This window comes from Perca flavescens, chromosome 14, assembly GCF_004354835.1.
Source record: "Perca flavescens isolate YP-PL-M2 chromosome 14, PFLA_1.0, whole genome shotgun sequence".
In the NCBI taxonomy this organism is placed as follows: domain Eukaryota; kingdom Metazoa; phylum Chordata; class Actinopteri; order Perciformes; family Percidae; genus Perca; species Perca flavescens.
In genome coordinates this window covers 7,451,555-7,471,186 of record NC_041344.1, presented here as the reverse complement: position 1 = coordinate 7,471,186, position 19,632 = coordinate 7,451,555, and the positions used below count along the sequence as shown (strand labels likewise).

Below are 19,632 nucleotides of genomic sequence, written 5' to 3'. Positions count from 1 at the left end.
GTGCAATGAAACCATCTGCTTATTAAATGAGATGGAGGGGAACAGCTTATATCCTTTCTGAAGTCCAGATCCAATAAGGTGTTTTTATTTATGTATTAGTATGTTCAGGTATTTAGTTTAGTTTCAGTTCAGGGCTACACACTGGGCTTGGCACACATTAAGCCGACTATCAGCACAGACAATATAAGAAAACACAAGATAGTTTCCATGAAGCATTATTTTACCTCAGTGTTTGAAAACAAGAAGCAAAAAGAAATGAAAGTGAAGCAGAAAGAGAGTGTGAGAGCTTCTTAAAGCCAAAGATGAGATCAGGTGATGTGTGTGTGACAGGCTGAATGCTCCTGAACTGATCTGGAGCTGTGGACTCTGAAAACTGCTCCAACAAGAGAAATGGATCACCTCTGTTGATGTTTGAACACCTGATGCTGGTTCTCATTTTGCTCTTTCTTTGGTGCTGTTTCTACTCTCTTTCTATCCTCACTTATTGTTGGTGAAGCTCTTTATAAAACATTATAGAGTTTCTGTTTAATAAGAAAACTCAGATCTTTTGTTCTCGCTTATTCATCTGAGACATTATTATACTTGATTATTACACAAACAGATCAATGTGTCACATCTTTTATCCAGACAATATTTATGTTTCTGTGACTCTTTCTACTCACTGCTGATCAATACCTGAGTCTATATCACTGCTGATCAATACCTGAGTCTATATCACTGCTGATCAATAACTGAGTCTATATCACTGCTGATCAATACCTGAGTCTATATCACTGCTGATCAATACTTGAGTTTCCTTTATATCAATTAACTAAAGATCATAAAGTTTACAGTACAAAGAACAGAAAGAAACTAAATGTAGCCAAAATATTCATATCATTTTAAGCATGTGGAATCACAAAAAGACAGAAGATTTGGAATATTTAGGACTTTATTGAAAAGCAAAACAGACGTACAAAAGGAATAAAATATCAGGACAACTTCATTCAACATTCATATTTAACCCAACACAAGAAGAGATTTGGAGCATCGCGGTTTCTTTAGGTTTATAAAAATAAGACAGAAAACGTCCCTCCTCCCAAAATAGCAACAAATATTTATAACATTTCTATCAGTGAGCTTAGAAGCTGAAAACATCCCACAACCCTTTGTCTCAGCTAAAATTAAAATATGTTTCAAAACAGATCGAAAGATAGATATTACAAAACAATGCACTCCTGATTAATCAAGAAAAATCTCAAAGACAAATTATTTCTTACTTAGGCCTGGTTGGAATCAAAATAATATCTTCAATTTTAAAGAAATATACAAACTAACTATTCACACCACTGGAAAATAAATGCTGTGTATGTGTGCAGACGGGTGGGAAACATTGATCCAACCTATCATTGTATCTGTGATTTCATGTTAATATCTGTTATCTCAAGGTTTATATCATGATATCGCTGCCACACCCTAGGAGTGGATGTATGGAGATGGGATGTATGTACGTAGATGTGTTTCATTTATCCATTAACCAGAGTTGGTGATTATTCTCAGTGGGATTGTCACTGCGAGTGTTACCTTTCACATTACACACATCAGATAACAGATATGTCAGTTCATCACTTTTTCATAAACAAATATTAATTAGTGCAGCTTTAAAGCCTGATTGTAATGCAGTTTTCTGACCCCCATAAATATAAGTGATATTCAATCCATGTTGGTGGTGAGGTGGCCCTTTTGTTTGGATTACAGATCGTGTAAAATAAATGTAAATAACAGCATTTAATGTTGCCAATTTCTTCACCCTCCTCTTCACACCGGACCTGTCCAGACAAATATAAAGAAAAAAGCATTCATAAATGAGCAGTGCAAAGAGTAATGATATGTCAATCATGTATAAATGATGGAAAGCTGTGAAACCACTGGGATGTACTGTAACAGTAAATGCTTGTAATTTCTCATAAATACAGGTGATATATTTCAGACAGACAGAGCCAGTAGTTACCTGTGGTCAATGGTGTGCTGCTGTTTACAACTTCATTAGAACCATTAGGAGAGCTATCTGAAGAAGTCTCTGACCCTGAAGAGAATAAAATATAAGATCATTTACACAATAATCAAGTAAAGGACAAAAAAACAGATAGGATAGATGTATGTACATACAGTCAGACCGACAGACCGACACATACATAGAAACCTGATGTGTTCATCTGTCAGATGAAGAGGAGATTATCTCTGTCACACATGGTGTATGAAACATGATGGCTGACACTGACAGTGAAATCTGACAGGATGGAGTGCATAACGCACTTCAAGCTGTCCTTGTCATCACTAGGGCTGCAACTAATCAATATTTTCATAGTCAAGTCCTCAAATGTCCCGTTTTGTCTACAACTCAATATTGAGTTTACTGTCATAAAGGAGCCAATAAACTAGAAAACATTTACATTTACGAAGCTGGAATCAGAGAATTTTTACTTTAATAAAGAATGACTCAAACCGATAAATCGATTATAGAAATAGTTGGCAATTAATTTAATAGTTGACAACTAATCGATGAATCTTTGTGGCTCTAGTCATGACCAAGTGTGAGTTCTGATGTTGTCACTATTCTATAGCCTTTACATATGCAATCAACATTTACTTGTATTTATCAACTTGTCTATTTAAGTCCAATTCAAATGTATTTTCTCAAAAAGCCCTATGACTAAATTATTTTTCTGCTATTCATGTGTCGGGGTATTCCAAACAGGAGAATATAATGTCCACGCTCTATGGCTGTGATTCTGAACAACTGCAGCACCATCCATGGCGCAGACAGGTTATCTAACAAGATAGCCGTTCCCCACCCCCACTTCTGTGTGTCCCTACATTAGCATCATTCACTGGACCCAATCTTGGCATTAAATGATTGGACTTGTCTCACATCAGAATAAAGGCAGGTCCTGAGGCTACCTAGCATAGTTTCAGGAGCAGGGCCACACCTCAAACACCCCTCTTCCGTTTTTCCTATAAATACCCTCCTTACCCTCTCCTCTCATTCACTCTCGCATTCTGCACCCCTCCCTCCCACCCTCTTCCTGTTCCTCTCCTTTCACCTCTTCTTTAAGTCTTAAAGGGGTCCGTCGTGCCCGGGTGCTACGGCGGATTCTCTACCGAAGACTCCCCACAACGCAGTCAATGTCAAGTCAACTGATGACTACAAGCGACTTCACTTCATCTTTCATTATTAAATTGTTCAAGACGTATGTGGTTGATGGTGTGGTCCTTGCTAGTGAGCTGACAGTTTGGTGTTGCTTTGGTACAACATGGAGATGACTGTATGCAGTGCAGCAGGTGATGTGTAAGGCAGACAGAGCCAGTACAGAGCCATTAGTTACCGTTCAGTGGCACGTTGCTGTAGGCTGCTCTAGAAGGGTTACTTGTAGTAGTTGCTGGTTCTGAACGGTAACTACTGGCTCTGTACTGTACGCAAAGGGATAAACCCAATAGTGTAGCCTTAGAGGGCGAAGCCCATACGAAATAGAACAGAACACAAAATAACGTTAAGAAGACAGACAGATCTGAATCTGATTGGCTAATCAAAGTTCTTGGATAAGTGTCAGATGAAACCATCACGTCTAAAAAAACAGAACAGAATAAATCCTCTGGCAGAGAAACCCGTCGAGCCCCCCCACCCCCATAAAAAGCATTAAGTCAATTCTGTCATAATAATAATTTATAAAAAAAACAATAACACCCCACACACACACACACCTGAGTATTTAAACAACAGGTAAATAAGTAACATTATTATCAACTCACAATAATGCTTATTAGAACAGCTGGTGTTCATTGCACATATTTATACACATCTGGGTTTATAGTTGTCATCAGAAAATGTGCCAATGTTAAGAGTCCATAATGTTACTACTCTAATAACTAATATATATATATATAACGTAATTTAAACTATTTACGTCCACTTGTCTGACTTCAGAATGAAGGCCGTTACTGACAGCAGTAGCTGAAAAAGGCTTACTTGAATGTGTGGTTGGTGTGGTTGCTTTAAATTTGGCTGAATTAGGAATTAACGATAGTTCAACTATTGCACTTAGTGTATATAGACATGAGCATCTGCTCAACTTAGAACATTTTAATACAAACAAAACGAAAGCTGCAAAACGTAGGTACAAAACAAGTTCTACTTACTGTTTTGAGTCTTTTCAGCTGAAATATAAAGAAAAAACATGATTTTTAGATGCTACAGTTGCAAATGACAGAAGATCTCTTCTCCACTAACTAACAGCCACCAGTACTCACTGGTTAGAAATACATTTTACAGTTCTGTTGGGTCTTCATTTCTACTTTTAAAAATCTACTCAAGATCTAAAATAATAGTTGTACTAGTACAATATTGTGTGCATTTGCTTGAAAAAACTTACAAATGCATTATTATTATTATAATTATAATTATTATTATTATTATTATTATTACTACTGTACATCACCATACTATTGTCATTGTAGGATCCAAAAGCAGCTCCAGAGTGTAACCCTGTAAGGTGATAGGTGTTTATCCTCAGCACACATCTCGCAAGAAAGGCTTTTATTAATCCACTCTCCCTTGTACAAAAATCGTAACTTTCCAAAAGTCCAAAAATGTATAAATATATATATAGCTATGGAAATTAATAAACAAATGAATTTGAATATAAATAAAAATGCTTCTTATTATTCTTTTATATGTAGTTATTTCTCTTTATATTTCCCACTAGAGGAGCAGTGGATCTGTTCCCTTTCTTGTCCCTTGGAACTCGTCTTGGTCGACGCGCTTCAACATCACTCAGAATCCAGGGTTTTCTTTTGTTTGTCAAATTTATTTTCCTTTACCATTCAGACTTCGTATTGATAGTTTTTTTTTCTTCCTTTCCATCAGTAAATAATAAACTGTCCTTACTAGATGGCGTACAGGGATTGACAGCAGAGCAAAACACACAGATATATAAAAAAAAATTAAATTCACAATCCCTTAGCGATACTGAGCGGTACAGCGGTAAAAAGATCATGTGGCTACAAACCAAAGAAGAAAAAGTGAAGGAGAGCTCAGCTGTTATATACCAGCTGATCCAATCACTGCCTCAATCAGCTGATTGTCAGAAGGCTGTGACGATACGCCACGTACCGAGATCAATTAACACAAACTTACCAGTTCATAATGAGTCTGGTTTACTCTCAATATCAATGGGTTTATGCCCAATTCATCCAAAAATAAGTTAATGTCAAAATCATAATCTTGGCTCCAATATCCACATTTATTTATTCTTTTATTTCTTTTTTATATTTCCAATTATTTTTGTTTATTTATTTAGCCCATTTTCTTTATGTTTCAAAATTTTTGTATTTAATTATTTATTATTTTATTTCTTACTTTTTATATTTCCACAATTTTTGTTTCTCTTTCTTTTACAGATTTATTCTTCTTTTACAGATTTCTTCTTCTTTATTGCACTCCTAAAGTTCCAAAACCAAACCAAACACTATCCACACTCAGCTGTTGGTTGAGGGCCATCAAACTGCCGGTCAGCCTTAAAGGGACAGAAATGTCTCGGAGTCGATTATCAGTAACGCTAATACATAAAATACAACTGGATTATCTAAAAGTAAACGCACATTAAACATAATATATGAAGAATAGAAGCAAATATGATGAAATATCAACAGATAAATATTAATCAACGTTTAACTAAAATATATATTTGTCTCTTCTAGTCATATCATAATGATATGCACTGAGCCTCACACCACTTACTGCTCAAGTTTGAGGTTTGCTTCACTTTTAAAGGTGCTGTAGGATTGGGAAGATCCAGGATTTAGCAAAAAAATGTGAACATCAACAACTTCTCAGTCCCTCTTCCTTTTCTGCTAAAGCCCAAAACGGTCTCATAAGCCCCTCCCCCCACAAGGGAGAATATGAATGCGTGTGCATGAGCGGTGATTGACACACAGTTAGACACCCCCCCTTGGCCCTGATTGGTGCATCCGAACAGGGAGCTGTGGATTTTTACAAATCGCACTACAGGCTGTAGGTGGAGCCAGAGGAGCCAGATTTGTTTTGTTTTTAATTACCTGCTTCATGTAGTTCTACTGGAACATAGGGTCAGTTTCAGCAAATATGACAGAAAGTTAGTTTTATAAGGCTTACCTACTGCATCTTTAAAGTCTGGATCAAAGCAATCATTTTATGTCTAAAATCTAAATACTGAGATAGAAATGAGGCAATCTTTCTGTTTGAGTGTCTCACCTTTCTTCTTTCTGTAAACTAGGACTCCGATCACAGCGAGGAGGACGAGAGCCAGAACAACCACTGCAGCAATGATGGGGATGGTCATGTTAGTGGGCTTCTCTGTTGAGCAGAAAACAACAAAAAATAGTCCCAACCTGAACAGATGAAGCAGGTTAGAAGAGAAGAACATCCATTTATCAACCAGACCACAATCCTGTATACAGACACTTTATGTTACATTTATGAAAGAGGTTAAAAAAGAAGTGTTTTGTATGTTTCATTATTGAAATGTTTCTTTTTATCATTAAATCAAAGCTATATAACCGGTGGGGAGACAGCACAAACATCATGGTGGTGGACAACAATCATTTCTCCAAAGCAGTTTAAAACTTTTAGTTTACATTACTGTAAAAGTAAAGATTGGTTCTATTTCATATAGGCTTCGCTCTCTAAGAGCTGTTGCTATTGGGTTATCCCTTCGGCTGCACATGACACCCAAAAAACTAGATAAAAGAAACTGACAACAAAACCATTTAAGGAAACAAAACTTCCCATCCAACACATAAAACACATGAACTACAGGACTGTTAGAGTAAACTAAATGTGTGTTTCCTTCATCACGTCTGATTCCAGTCTTACCTTCATTCCTCCTGATGTTTGGTTTGTCCAGTTTGGTGACGATGTCGTCCTTCATACCAGCGAGCTGAAACACACAGTCGTACCTCCTCCAGTCTTCAGCTGGGACTGATGAAAGGTCCAGGTCAACACTCATCTGGAAGGATCCATCGTGGTTGGGGAGGATCTCTCCGAGGTCCACGTCCTCATGAAGCTCCTCTCCATCTTTCCTCCAGAACATCATGGCTCTGTCAGGGTAGAAACCTGTAGCGTGGCAGCTGACTGGAGAGGAGGGAGACTTCTGGAGGAGAGACACTGAGGGAAGATCTGCACAGTGAAGACAAAGACTTTATTATTATTTACTGGAGATTAATATTCTCATTCCTGTTTGATGTCATGTCTTTTAAATGCATTTTCTTATGAAATGCAAATAAACCTCACTGGTGTAAAAAAGGGAGGTGAGATAGATTAAAAAGGGAGGACAGGGAGTGTGAAAAAGACAGAAAGAGACAGAAAGACAAACTGAGACAAACAGAAACAAAGCAGAAAGAAAGAGAGAAAAAAGTGAGGAAAAGAGTGGTGATAAATGCAAAGAGGTGAGGGAGGCAGAGAGATGAAGAGAAGTGAGAACATGAGAGAAAGAGAAATATGTGTAGACTGAGACAAAGTGGGTCTCTGTTGTTTAATATTTATTGTAATGTTACTGTTGATTAGAAACACAAGGAGAAATGTTAACATTGTTGGGTCCATTAAACTCCATCAGGTCATGTGATTGTACCTGTTCTCAGCAGAGAGCTCCTCCCATAGTTCACATACTTCTTCAGCCACTCAGGACAAATCTGGGTGAAGTAGTGTTTATTCTGAGCTATCTGAGCTTTGTCATTGTCCCACTTGTGTTTGGTGATGACAGCCTGTTGTTTTGGAGCGATGTATGTCTCTGTCTTCAGGTCAAATGATATGAAGTCTTCTCCATCATAACCCCACTGACGAAAAGCATTGACCTCTCCAGTCTCATCATCCCACTCACAGCCGTACATCTCCTGGAAAATGTGAGCACCTGAGAGAGAGAGAGAGAGAGAGAGAGAGAGAGAGAGAGAGCGAGTCAGTCATCTGTTAACAGTTGATAACTCAAACATAATTATTTTCATTATCAATTATTTTCATTATCAATTAAACAAATTTAAACAAAGAAAAGCAGCAAAATTCTCAAATTTCTTTTTAATAAAAGACTTAAATAAATATTTGATTATTAAAATTTATGTCAATTAATTTTCTGTAATCAACTAATAGATTATTGACTAATAGTTTCATCACTTTATATGTTTATTACGACACAGACACACTGTGGTCAATTAAATCTAATCTAATCTGTAGTTCTGCTAAATATTTAGGGTTCAAAATATTTATTCTTGTCATTATTGATTATGTAATGATTATTTTTGATACCTTTAAATAAATGTTTACAATGTACGTTGCAGTTACAATGAGACAACCTGTAGGGGGGGCCGAAGCTGGAAAAGTTGCATAATATACCTTTAATAAAAGACTAAAATGATGATCTGATTCTAATGATCTTGTTGATGATGGATCAATATTCTGTAATCACCAGATGTAGTAACTGACTGATTGTTTCAGCACTAGAAATGTTTATTAGACACAGACACACTGTGGTCCAGTAAAGTTCATCTAATCTGGAGTTCTCCTAAATATTTAGTGTTTAAACTAATTATTCTTGTCATTATTGATTATGTAAGGATTATTTTCGATACCTTTAATTGTTTACAATGTCAAATGAAATGTTGAAAACTGATGATCAGAAGTTGTGAGAGGAAACACTATTTCATATTAAATGATATTAAACAGAGAAAACCATGAAATTATCATATTTGAGAAACCGAAACTAGAAAATATTTGATTTTTTTCTTAATGGTGAAGAGAGAGATGAATCACATGTTTGGTGATACATTTGATTTAACATGTTTTATTCCTCTTTTTATTATTAAATTCATCTTTTTAGAAGATAAAAGACTGGAATCATGTTCCATCTGATTCTTTATAGAAATGTCCTTTTACAGTGGATTTCTCATTTCTCTTTCATTACATTTATTTAAAAAAAAAAATTGAATCATAATCATAATATCTGGCAGGAAAATCCCTTTAGATTTTTTTTTTCCAAATGGTTGAGCCCAGACCGACTGTGGTGGATGTTCATCTAATCTGGAGTTCTGCTCCATATTTAGGGTTTAAACTAATCATTCTTTTCATTATTCATTCTTTCATTTATTCATCAATCAACCATTTAATTCATTTACAATATTAAACTAAGAAAAACATTCTCATATTTGCATTATATCTCTGCTTAATAAAAGACTTAAATGATTGTTTATACATTTTTTGTGTCAATTCATTTCTGAACTCTCTGATTAGACTAATAGTTTCATCCCTTTCTCTGTTTATTAGAGCCAGACCCACTGTGGTCGGTTCAGTCTGATCTGATCAGGAGTTCTGATCAATATTTAGGGTTTAACCCTCCTGTTGTCCTCGGGTCTAATCTGACCCATTTTCTAAAAGTTTCTACATCAGAAATTTGGGTTTCTTTCAAACAAATTTTAAAACTAAATAACGTGGATGGTTCCAGACGACGCTCTTCACACGTTAAATAAATGATCACTTCACTACTTTCACTGAATTTGGGTGTTTTAGTCAATGTTATAGCATGTAAAGAAAAACTAATAATAGAACGTTGAAAAAAAAGGGAAAAAAAGAAATGTCAAAAATCGGAAAAGAAAAACTAAAAAAAAGTGACAAAACATCAAAAAAAAAAAAAAAAGTTGGAATTAAACTTGAACATTTTGAGCCAAAAAAAGTCAAAAGGTTGGAATTATTTTGAACATTTTGAGCCAGAAAAAGTCAAAGTTGCTGCAGGTCGACAGGAAGACAACACAAGAGTTCTAACTAGTTCTTCTTGTTATTATTGATTATGGAAGGAGGATTTGTTGATACATCTAAATTATTGTTTACAATGTCAAATGAAATGTTGAAAACTGTTGATCAGAAGTTGTGAGAGTGTGAGATGAAATCTTCTAATAGTTTCTTCTGTCTGATCAACACTCAACACTATTTATTATTAAATGATATTAATAACCCTCGTCTTGTCCTCGGGTCAAATCTGACCCATTTTCTAAAGATTGTTGAGAACAGAAATATGACTTTCTTTCAACCAAACTGCCCCCAAAATATAACAATGGATGCGTGGATGTACGTTGTATGGAACCCCGTACGAAATTTTGAACAAATGAATGATTACTTCCATTGCATTGTGGGAGTTTTATTCCATTTTTTTTATAGCATTTTGAAAAAAAATAATTGAAATGGTTTCAAAACAGAATCCTGAAACTAAACTTTGAAATTCTGTGATCCGCTCCACATCCTCTGATCTTTACTATTAGTCCAAATCATTCAGCAGATCTGCTTTTTTTTTTTAAACAAAAAAAAAAAAAAAAGTGGTATAATGTCATATAAATTAGGTTTATTGACCATGAATTTTTTTAAAAAGTGTCGGAAAAAGCGACAAAAACTTTTTTTTAAAAAGCATCAGAAGCATCGAAAAAGGAGTCAAAAACATATTTAAAAAAAAAAAAAGAAAAAAAAAAGGTGTTGACATTTCTTTTGGACCCTGAAGGACAACAAGTTGTTGGAGGACAGGAAGACAACACGAGGGTTAAACAGAGAGAAGAAGAACATGATCAGATCTGAGAAACTGAAACTACTAAATATTTGGACTTTTTTTCTTAAAATGTTCAGCTTCTGTCCCCCTACAGGTTGTCTCCTTGGAACTGCAGCGTACGCTGCAGTTCCAACGAGACAACCTGTAGGGGGACAGAAGCTGGAAGCTGGAAAAGTTGCATTATATACCTTTAATAAAAGACTAAAATGATGATCTGATTCTAATGATCTTGTTGATGATGGATCAATATTCTGTAATCACCAGATGTAGTAACTGACTGATTGTTTCAGCACTAGAAATGTTTATTAGACACAGACACACTGTGGTCCAGTAAAGTTCATCTAATCTGGAGTTCTCCTAAATATTTAGTGTTTTAAACTAATCATCCTCGTCATCATTGATTATGTAAGTATTATTTTCGACACATTTAAATAAATGTTTTACGACGTCAAATGAAATGTTGAAAACCGTTGATCGGAAGTTGGGAGAGTTAGGGTTGGGTACCGAACCCGGTACTTTTACCGGTACCGACCGAATCACGTCGGTACTACCGAGTATTGGTTCACGTGGAATCAAAACGCTGCCAAAATTTCGGTACCTGAGAGTAAACGCGAGCTTATCTGTCCTCTCCGCACGTAGACAGAGAAGCAGAGGTCTCCGACACACACACACACACACACACACACACACACACACACACACACACACACACACACACAGAGGTGCGGACCGAGCAACGTGGGCTCTGCAGTTTGGTTGAAGTCACAGAGAGTCACGGCGATGCCGATAAAGGTTCCAAGTGAGGTTACAGTTGTTCAGAACTTCCCCCAGACACCTTTCACCGTGACAGGAGATTAACGGCGAGCCGAAAGAGGTCGCGGTGCCGCTGACGTTACACTTCCTGTGACACGAGCAGGAACAACGGTGGTGTCTGTGCCCTGGGGACTGACTGACAGGCTGAGGTCGGAAGGCGCGACGCAACTTTATTTCTACAGCAGCTTTCAGCAACAAGGCAACTCAAAGTGCTTCACATGAATCATTAAAGAGCAGTTAAAGACGGCCGTGATTAAAATAAAACAGGCTAAAATATAATAATATACAAATACAACAATAAAAGTTACAGTGGGTAAGAAATTCATAATTATTCAATTTAATAGGTTGTAGGGACGGGTTTGGGAGGAGAGAGGGAGGGGTTTTATTTTTGTTTTTGTTTAAATAACAATTTTTTTTTTTTTTTTTTTAATTACAGAGGGAAAGTACCGAAAAAAGTACCGTTGGGTACCGGAACCGAATTCCAGGTACCGGTGTCGGTAGTGGTTCAGATGAGAAAGGTACCCAACCCTAGTGAGAGTCTGAGATGAAATCTTCTAATAGTTTCTTCTGTCTGATCAACACTCAACACTATTTATTATTAAATGATATTAAACAGAGAGAAGCAGAACATTATCAGATTTGAGAAACTGAAGCTAGAAAATATTTGACTTTTTTCTTAATAAAAGACTAAAATAATGATCTGATTATCAAAGTTTTTGACAATTAATTTCCTGTAATCAACTAATAGATTATTGACTAATAGTTTGATCCCTTTCTGTGTTTATTCTGGTCCAGACCAGGGCTGAACCATTCATGGTGTTCACATAGATCAGCTAATGGTGAAGAGAGAGATGAATCACATGTTTGGTGATACATTTGATTTAACATGTTTTATTCCTCTTTTTATTATTAAATTCATCTTTTTTAGAAGATAAATGCTGGAATCATGTTCCACGTCACAGATTCTTTACAGAAATGTCCTATTTACAGTGGATTTCTCATTTCTCTTTCATTACTTTATCTAAAAAAGAAAAAATCACAAATCGAATCATAATCATAATATCTGGCAGGAAAATTCGATTCGATTTTTTTTCTCCAAATGGTTGAGCCCAGACCCACTGTGGTGGAGTAAAGTTCATCTAATCTGGAGTTCTGCTCCATATTTAGGGTTTAAACTAATCATTCTTTTCATTATTCATTCTTTCATTTATTCATCAATCAACAATTTACTTCATTTACAATATTAAACTAAGAAAAACATTCTCATATTTGCATTATATCTCTGCTTAATAAAAGACTTAAATGATTGTTTATACATTTTTTGTGTCAATTCATTTCTGAACTCTCTGATTAGACTAATAGTTTCATCCCTTTCTCTGTTTATTAGAGCCAGACCCACTGTGGTCCGTTCAGTCTGATCTGATCAGGAGTTCTGATCAATATTTAGGGTTTAACCCTCCTGGTGTCCTCGGCTCTAATCTGACCCATTTTCTAAAAGTTTCTACATCAGAAATTTGGGTTTCTTTCAACCAAATTTTAAAACTAAATAACGTGGATGGTTCCAGACGACGCTCTTCACACGTTAAATAAATGATCACTTCACTACTTTCACTGAATTTGGGTGTTTTAGTCAATGTTATAGCATGTAAAGAAAAACTAATAATAGAACGTTGAAAAACAGGGAAAGAAATGTCAAAAAAGCGCAGAATAAAGTGACAAAACCATCGGAAAAAGTGCCAAAAAACTTGGAAAAAAAGTGACAAAAATGTCAGGAAAATCTTCCAAACCGTTCAGGAAAAGTGAAAAAAACATGGGGAAGCTTCAAAAAAATAAAAAAAAAAAAACTCTTATAAAGGTATAATGTCATATAAATTAGGTTTATTGACCATGAATTTAAAAAAAAAAGTGTTGGAAAAAAGCGATAAAAACTTTTTAAAAAAGCGTCAGAAGCATCGAAAAAGGAGTCAAAAACATATATATAAAAAAAAAAAAAAAAAAGGGTTGACATTTTTTTTTGACCCTGAAGGACAACAAGTTGTTGGTGGACAGGAAGACAACACGAGGGTTAAACAGAGAGAAGAAGAACATGACCAGATCTGAGAAACTTAAACTACTAAATATTTGGACTTTTTTTCTTAAAATGTTCCAGCTTCTGTCCCCCTACAGGTTGTCTCGTTGGAACTGCAGCGTACGCTGCAGTTCCAACGAGACAACCTGAAAAAAGTTGAATAGTATATCTTTAATAAAAGACTAAAATAATGATCTTATTATAATGATCTTGTTGATGATCGATCAGCATTCTGTAATCACCAGATGTAGTAACTGACTGATTGTTTCAGCACTAGAAATGTTTATTAGACACAGACACACTGTGGTCCAGTAAAGTTCATCTAATCTGGAGTTCTTCTATATTTCTATATATATATATATATTATGGGATGTCCAGACTGAGGTCAGTACAGTGGAGTGGTGCCTGTTGAACCTTTTAAAGCTGAGATGTGAAGGAGACATTCAGCATGCGCTCCTGTCAGCAGCTTCATTAAAACCTCCTGCTCCTCCTCTCATATGAGGACCCAGCAGAAGCAGCCTGTGGCCCGTTTACAGGCCCCTGCTCCGTAGTTTAAGAAACCAGGCAGTAATGGTCCTCTATCAGCTGGGTGTTATCAAACTGTTGGGATGAACTGGTTCCTGCAGGAGAGTTCTTCTGGACCAGCTCACTGTGGCCCGCTCCGCTCCACTTATTCTGATCTAATCTAGTGGAGATAAAGTGGTAATGGTCTCTGCTGCTTATTATGGGATGGACAGAAAACACTGGATCAGTGGAGTATAGCAGCATCCAGTCCACTCAGTCTCAGTAATGTTAATGTTGAGTCGGACTGTGTTTCAGCCACGAAAATACATCAAACTGTTTAATCTGTGTGTGTGTGTGTGTGTGTGTGTGTGTGTGTTAACGTGTTTACTAAAATAGAAGGATGAAAATATAAACAACATTTTATCAGTAGAAAGTGAAATATAAACAAACCTCCAGTTTGGTTGAAGCGCTGCTTTACAATTTCAATGTTGGCTTTGAAGACCTGCTGGTCACCCACAACGTTCCCAGTGTTCCTCTGCCAGTACTGAGGATCATCTTCTGTGACTCTGCTCATCCAGTCCTGTTTGGGTTCTGCTGTCTTGGTGTTGCTGTCATAGTGATCTATCGGAACGTCATCAACCAATCCAACAGACACAAACTCTGGGAAGTTTGGGACTCCAGAAGACGCAGTGTAGAAATACTTCAGAGAGTGAGTCACTGTAAGAAAATATGAATGTAATAATGTCAGTTTTTATATAACTAGAGATGTAACGATGCACTAAACTCATGATCTGATTCACCATTTTAAGATCAGGAGACGATTTTCTCCCGATGTGTTAACAGAACGAGCTGCAGATAAATGACTGGGAAATATTCCTTTATAAAAACTACTAAACAACAGATGTGTCCTCTTATCAAAAATAGAACTGAAATATTATTTGATCTCAAATAACAAAAATTCAAATAAAAACAATAAATGAAATAAAGAAAATAAACAATGTAATAATTAGATTTTTAAAACAAATCCCATCTCAAAATAACTAGAAAAAAAAAGTTCAAATAAAACTAAAATCTCTTCCCATAAATAAAGTAAAACCACGTAGTAACGTGTGAAGTCCAAGAAGTGAAATGTAAAGTAGACGAGGACCTTTAGGACATTTAGAGAAGAATCTCAACCAGCTGTAATCTTGAGCCAGTTCTATGATCTTTAACAGATTGACGCTGCATCGTTACGTCTCTACACACTTCTAGAAATCACTCGACTATCTGATTTTCCTGCTCACAGAATCAAAAAGAAGAAGATTCCATTCAAGACCTCCTAATAATCTCTGTGGTGAAGTCAATAAATACACAAATACATTTACTTCAGAAACTCTTCACTTTAATATTTCTGATGATTTGGTCTTGAAAATGTTTCTCATTCTGAAATCAAACTTGGACTAAGTCCCATATTTAGGTCCAGCCGTTGAGTTCCTGCCTTTCATTGGTAGAAAGCAGTTTGTAAAAACATGTCAATGTGAAGTGAAACTAGTTTAGTTTCCAGTTAGTGGAGTCATTTCTTCATCAGGAAGCATCTTTAGTAGTTTACACTCCTCATCATCTGACATCACAAACCTCGGAGCACAATACAAACGCTGCATTTTATTTTCTATATTCAACACGTTAAAAACATTTTCTATTTGATGATATAAAGTCTCTCATGGTCTCTATTTGATTCTATAAATTGTGACCAATGACGACTTCTGTTCCTTCTTCTGTAGTGTAAACCAAATATGAACTCTGAGAGTTTCTGGAAGATAAAACTTGCAGCACTTCTCTTTATACGCTTCAGAAATGGACTTCTTTAACTGTTTTATTATTATTTATTTATTCTTTCACTATTTTAATTATTTTGTCAACTTGTATAACCAAGTTTTTTTTTCTTTCTTATATATTTCTTTTTATTTATTTGTTTTCGAATTTTTCTTTTTCCTTTCACTTTTATTTTCTCTGGATTTTCAATTATGTTTAAGTATTTCGTTGCATTCTTTTCTACGTATATATTATTTATTTATTTTATTTTTTCTTTAACTCAGAAAAAGATGCATATTTGTTGTGCTGTATTATGGACATGTTTAAAATCCATAACTTTTGAACAATTGTTTTATTGTTTATTTTATTATGCATTATCATTGGTTGTTTTATTTCATGTCTTAACAATTTTAACTTTAATTTGGTATTTGATTTTATATTTTATATTTAATTCTGCCTTTTATATTGGCTAAATTGTAAATTTTCAATTTTTGTTGTGAACTGTTCTGAGACCTTGGTCCATGGTGATAATTCACTATAAATAACAATAAATTGAAATTGAATTGAATGTGTTCCTAATAAAAATGTTGAATTAAAAAAGAAAGAAATGGCTTTCTTTGCTCTTTTCTTGCTGTTTTAATTTTTCATATTCCAGTAAGAATGGATTCTACATTTTGGATGTTGTTGTCAGAGGGTTTGGGAATTTTAGATGTAGGAATAACAACAAGAAATAAATATCTGACTCAGTTTCTTATTTTAATCTTTATGTTTATATATTAAGTTTAGAATTATATTTAAATTTAACTCTAAAAATCTCTGATAACCAATTATGAGTAAAAATCTTCTGAATTTGAAGGCAATCTCATAAAAACGTGAACGGACACAACTTGATATCTGAGAAAGTTCTCTTTGTAGAAAGTGATAGATCTTTCTATTCCTCATGTAGTCATTGTGTTCAGTTTCTATTAGTATCAGTTCTAGACTGGATTCATCTCCAGCGTTTCCTCCACCATCAACTGATGTTTGTTCTCTCTCAGTCCTGACTCTCAAACTTTATTCGACATTATTTTCAGGATCAACAGAGTCAACTTTCTGCAGGTGTCTGTCTGGGAGTTTTGGATGGTCTGTTTCAGAATCCTCCACTGTCCTCTGCTCTCTCAATCAACACACACATCACATTTCTGGCTGAAGCTGCACTTTACAATTCTCCACTAGTCCCCTAAACATCTCTTACAAATCTGTCCCAGAATCAATTATCATGAATAGATCAAATATTTAAACAACCTTTGAGGCTGATACTGATATCAATACTTTTAGTTTGGTTTTAAAATTCGATATAACAGTTGATAGACTTTAAAATATAGATATGGACACATGACATAAATAATGAGTTTGACCCAGATCCACACTGATCAGAACATTTCCCAGTTTAAAGATCAACTTGTGCTCTCTGGTGGACAAACTATGTAATGATGACTCGGTTTCTAAATGAGTTCAGACCTAGTTTACTGTTTCCTGTTCTCAGCCAACATATCCACTGATACCAATATATATCTACAATAAGATGATATCAGCTAATAATATGGATGGAGGATTTATCTTCAAACTCAGTCAACTATATTCATGTATCAGTTTGTGGAGTCAAACTGTGGAATTATCTGATGAATGGCTTCAAATATTTAGTTTTTATGAGTTATTTTTATTTTATGGTGAGCGAAACAATCAGTGTAACAATCTAATGTACAACTAGCTATTCTATCTCACCTAGCTGTCCTAACCATTAAAGGAAAATGGCAAAAAGCCCAAAACATTATATTTATAAATAATAATCTAAACATACACGGACTGCTGTTCTGCTGAGTCATGCTGCCATTTTAACATTAAGATCAATCAGACAGTTTCGGTCTTAATGCTCCGGATATTATCAAATAATGGCTCAAAAACACACTTCTGTCCTTTTCACAATTTCACTAAAGGCTATCCTTCTCCTCAACAAATAATGAAAGACTGGTATCTTTAAAATAAAATGGACGGATCAACCAAAAAGACCCAATTTACTGACGTTGACGTCAACTTTAAAATAGCCTAATAGGTTTGTTACTTTTCTTTCGTTCTTTCTTTTTTTAAATTTTTGGGCAGTTCTGCCTTTATTGGACAGGAAAGTTAAGACTTGAAATGAGAGATAGAGGATGAAGACATGAAGGAAAATTGACGCAGGGCGGATTCGAACCCCCGACCTTCTGCGTCGAAGAATAAACTTCCCCATATGCGCAACTGCGCGCCCGCCACGCCAACCGAGCCAAACGGCTTTGATACTTTTCACATATTTTTTATAATAGTTTTTAAACTTCAAGACCTGGAACTAAACATCAAAGATAGAACCTTAAACGCAATAATAGACTTTATAAAAACAAGAAGCTTTTTGTTTTTTCTTTTACATTCTACTAATAAATAATAATAAAAAAATCTGAACTGACCTGCCGCAGCGTCCTGTACCATGAGTCCCAGGAGGAGAAGAACAACCACGGGCTTCATTGTGAGCTGTCTCTTCTGAACCTTTGATAGAATTATTAATAACTTGTATATTTGTTTATCCAGAGAAACACACACGTCCTATCAGTTTGAGGATTCAGGGCTAACTGAGGATAAAACCAGGAGGAGCGCTCTCATCAACCTTCATCTGAGCCAATGGGAATTTAGACTGAGCATCAACGTCACTTGTTACTCAGCAAAACTGACCCGCTGAGGTTATGAACGAAAGAGAAAGTAAAATTATGTTATTTCAGCCTGTGGAAGAGGAGGGGGAGACATGCGGAACTTTATTGTTTTTTGTTTAGTTTATTACGATCCACATAGATACACAACGTAGCTTACATAACATAAATAGTGAAAAAAAAGAAAAGAAAATAGGTCACCTTAATTCATACAGGGTCGTCTTAAGGGGAGACACCCCAGGCAAAAGTTTGTGGGTTATTTTGTTTCCATAACATTTCTTCTTTCAGACTATTGGGAAAAAAAACATATAAAATACACATTTAGGTGTTTATTTTTCTACACTTTGTCTATTTGCAACTGCAAATTTCTCCTAAATTCACCAAAAGTTAGCATTAGATTTAAAGATAACATTTCAGAAAACTTGTAATACAAATATGTATGTCTCAATGTCAGTAATTAAATGGGGACGTTTCATGTTGACATCTGTTAGTTCATTATTTTGTCCTATTCACCTGGGGTGTCTCCCCTTATCTTGTTTATAATCTAATATACTAATATAATATTAATATTAATAATAATTTCAGCCTGTGTGAGAGGATGGGGAGACATGCGGGGCTTTATTCTGGTTCCTCAGCTGTGTTCACATATGAAAGGAGTATTCTACCTTCTGCTGCTCAGATCTTCTAGAATGATCTGTAGGCTAATGTAATGTAAGATAATGTAATGCAGTGGTGTAGTTTACGTGATACGCAGGTACGCAGTATACTCACTAAGAAAGCTCCAGGATTTCCATATACTCACTTAAAAATGCTCAATGACACGTAACAACATATTTTCCATCATATTTTTGACATATTGAATTGTCATGTGTTTTTTTTTCTTTGCACAGGCTAAATAAAAAAGGTATTTCAGCTGTGAATTGGGGCATAAAAGTGTATCAAAATGCAGGAAATTAAGTTTTTGACGCTCAAAATTTCCCTGGGGGAGGACACCCAGACCCCACCCCTTAAAGTACCATTCTGGCCCATACAGTACAGTATACCCACTACAATACATTAGACTACACCACTGATGTAATGTAATATAATTGTAAGAATTACTAGCAGGATGAATATGTATATCTGTAACAGCTGTAGGCCGATACTGCCA

General features: G+C 35.4%; 1 protein-coding gene across 1 annotated transcript; it reads right to left on the bottom strand.

Moving 5' to 3' along the window:
* Positions 1 to 913: 913 nt before the first annotated feature.
* Positions 914 to 18,397, bottom strand: LOC114567981 (major histocompatibility complex class I-related gene protein). Its single transcript, XM_028597299.1, has 9 exons — positions 18,246 to 18,397; positions 14,428 to 14,694; positions 7,644 to 7,922; positions 6,890 to 7,192; positions 6,269 to 6,370; positions 4,173 to 4,194; positions 3,366 to 3,394; positions 1,991 to 2,065; positions 914 to 1,808 (listed from the first exon to the last, which is right to left on the bottom strand). Exons 1-9 carry the CDS (start codon positions 18,301 to 18,303, stop codon positions 1,798 to 1,800), a joined length of 1,146 nt encoding a protein of 381 aa, XP_028453100.1. The 5' UTR covers positions 18,304 to 18,397; the 3' UTR covers positions 914 to 1,797.
* Positions 18,398 to 19,632: the final 1,235 nt, after the last annotated feature.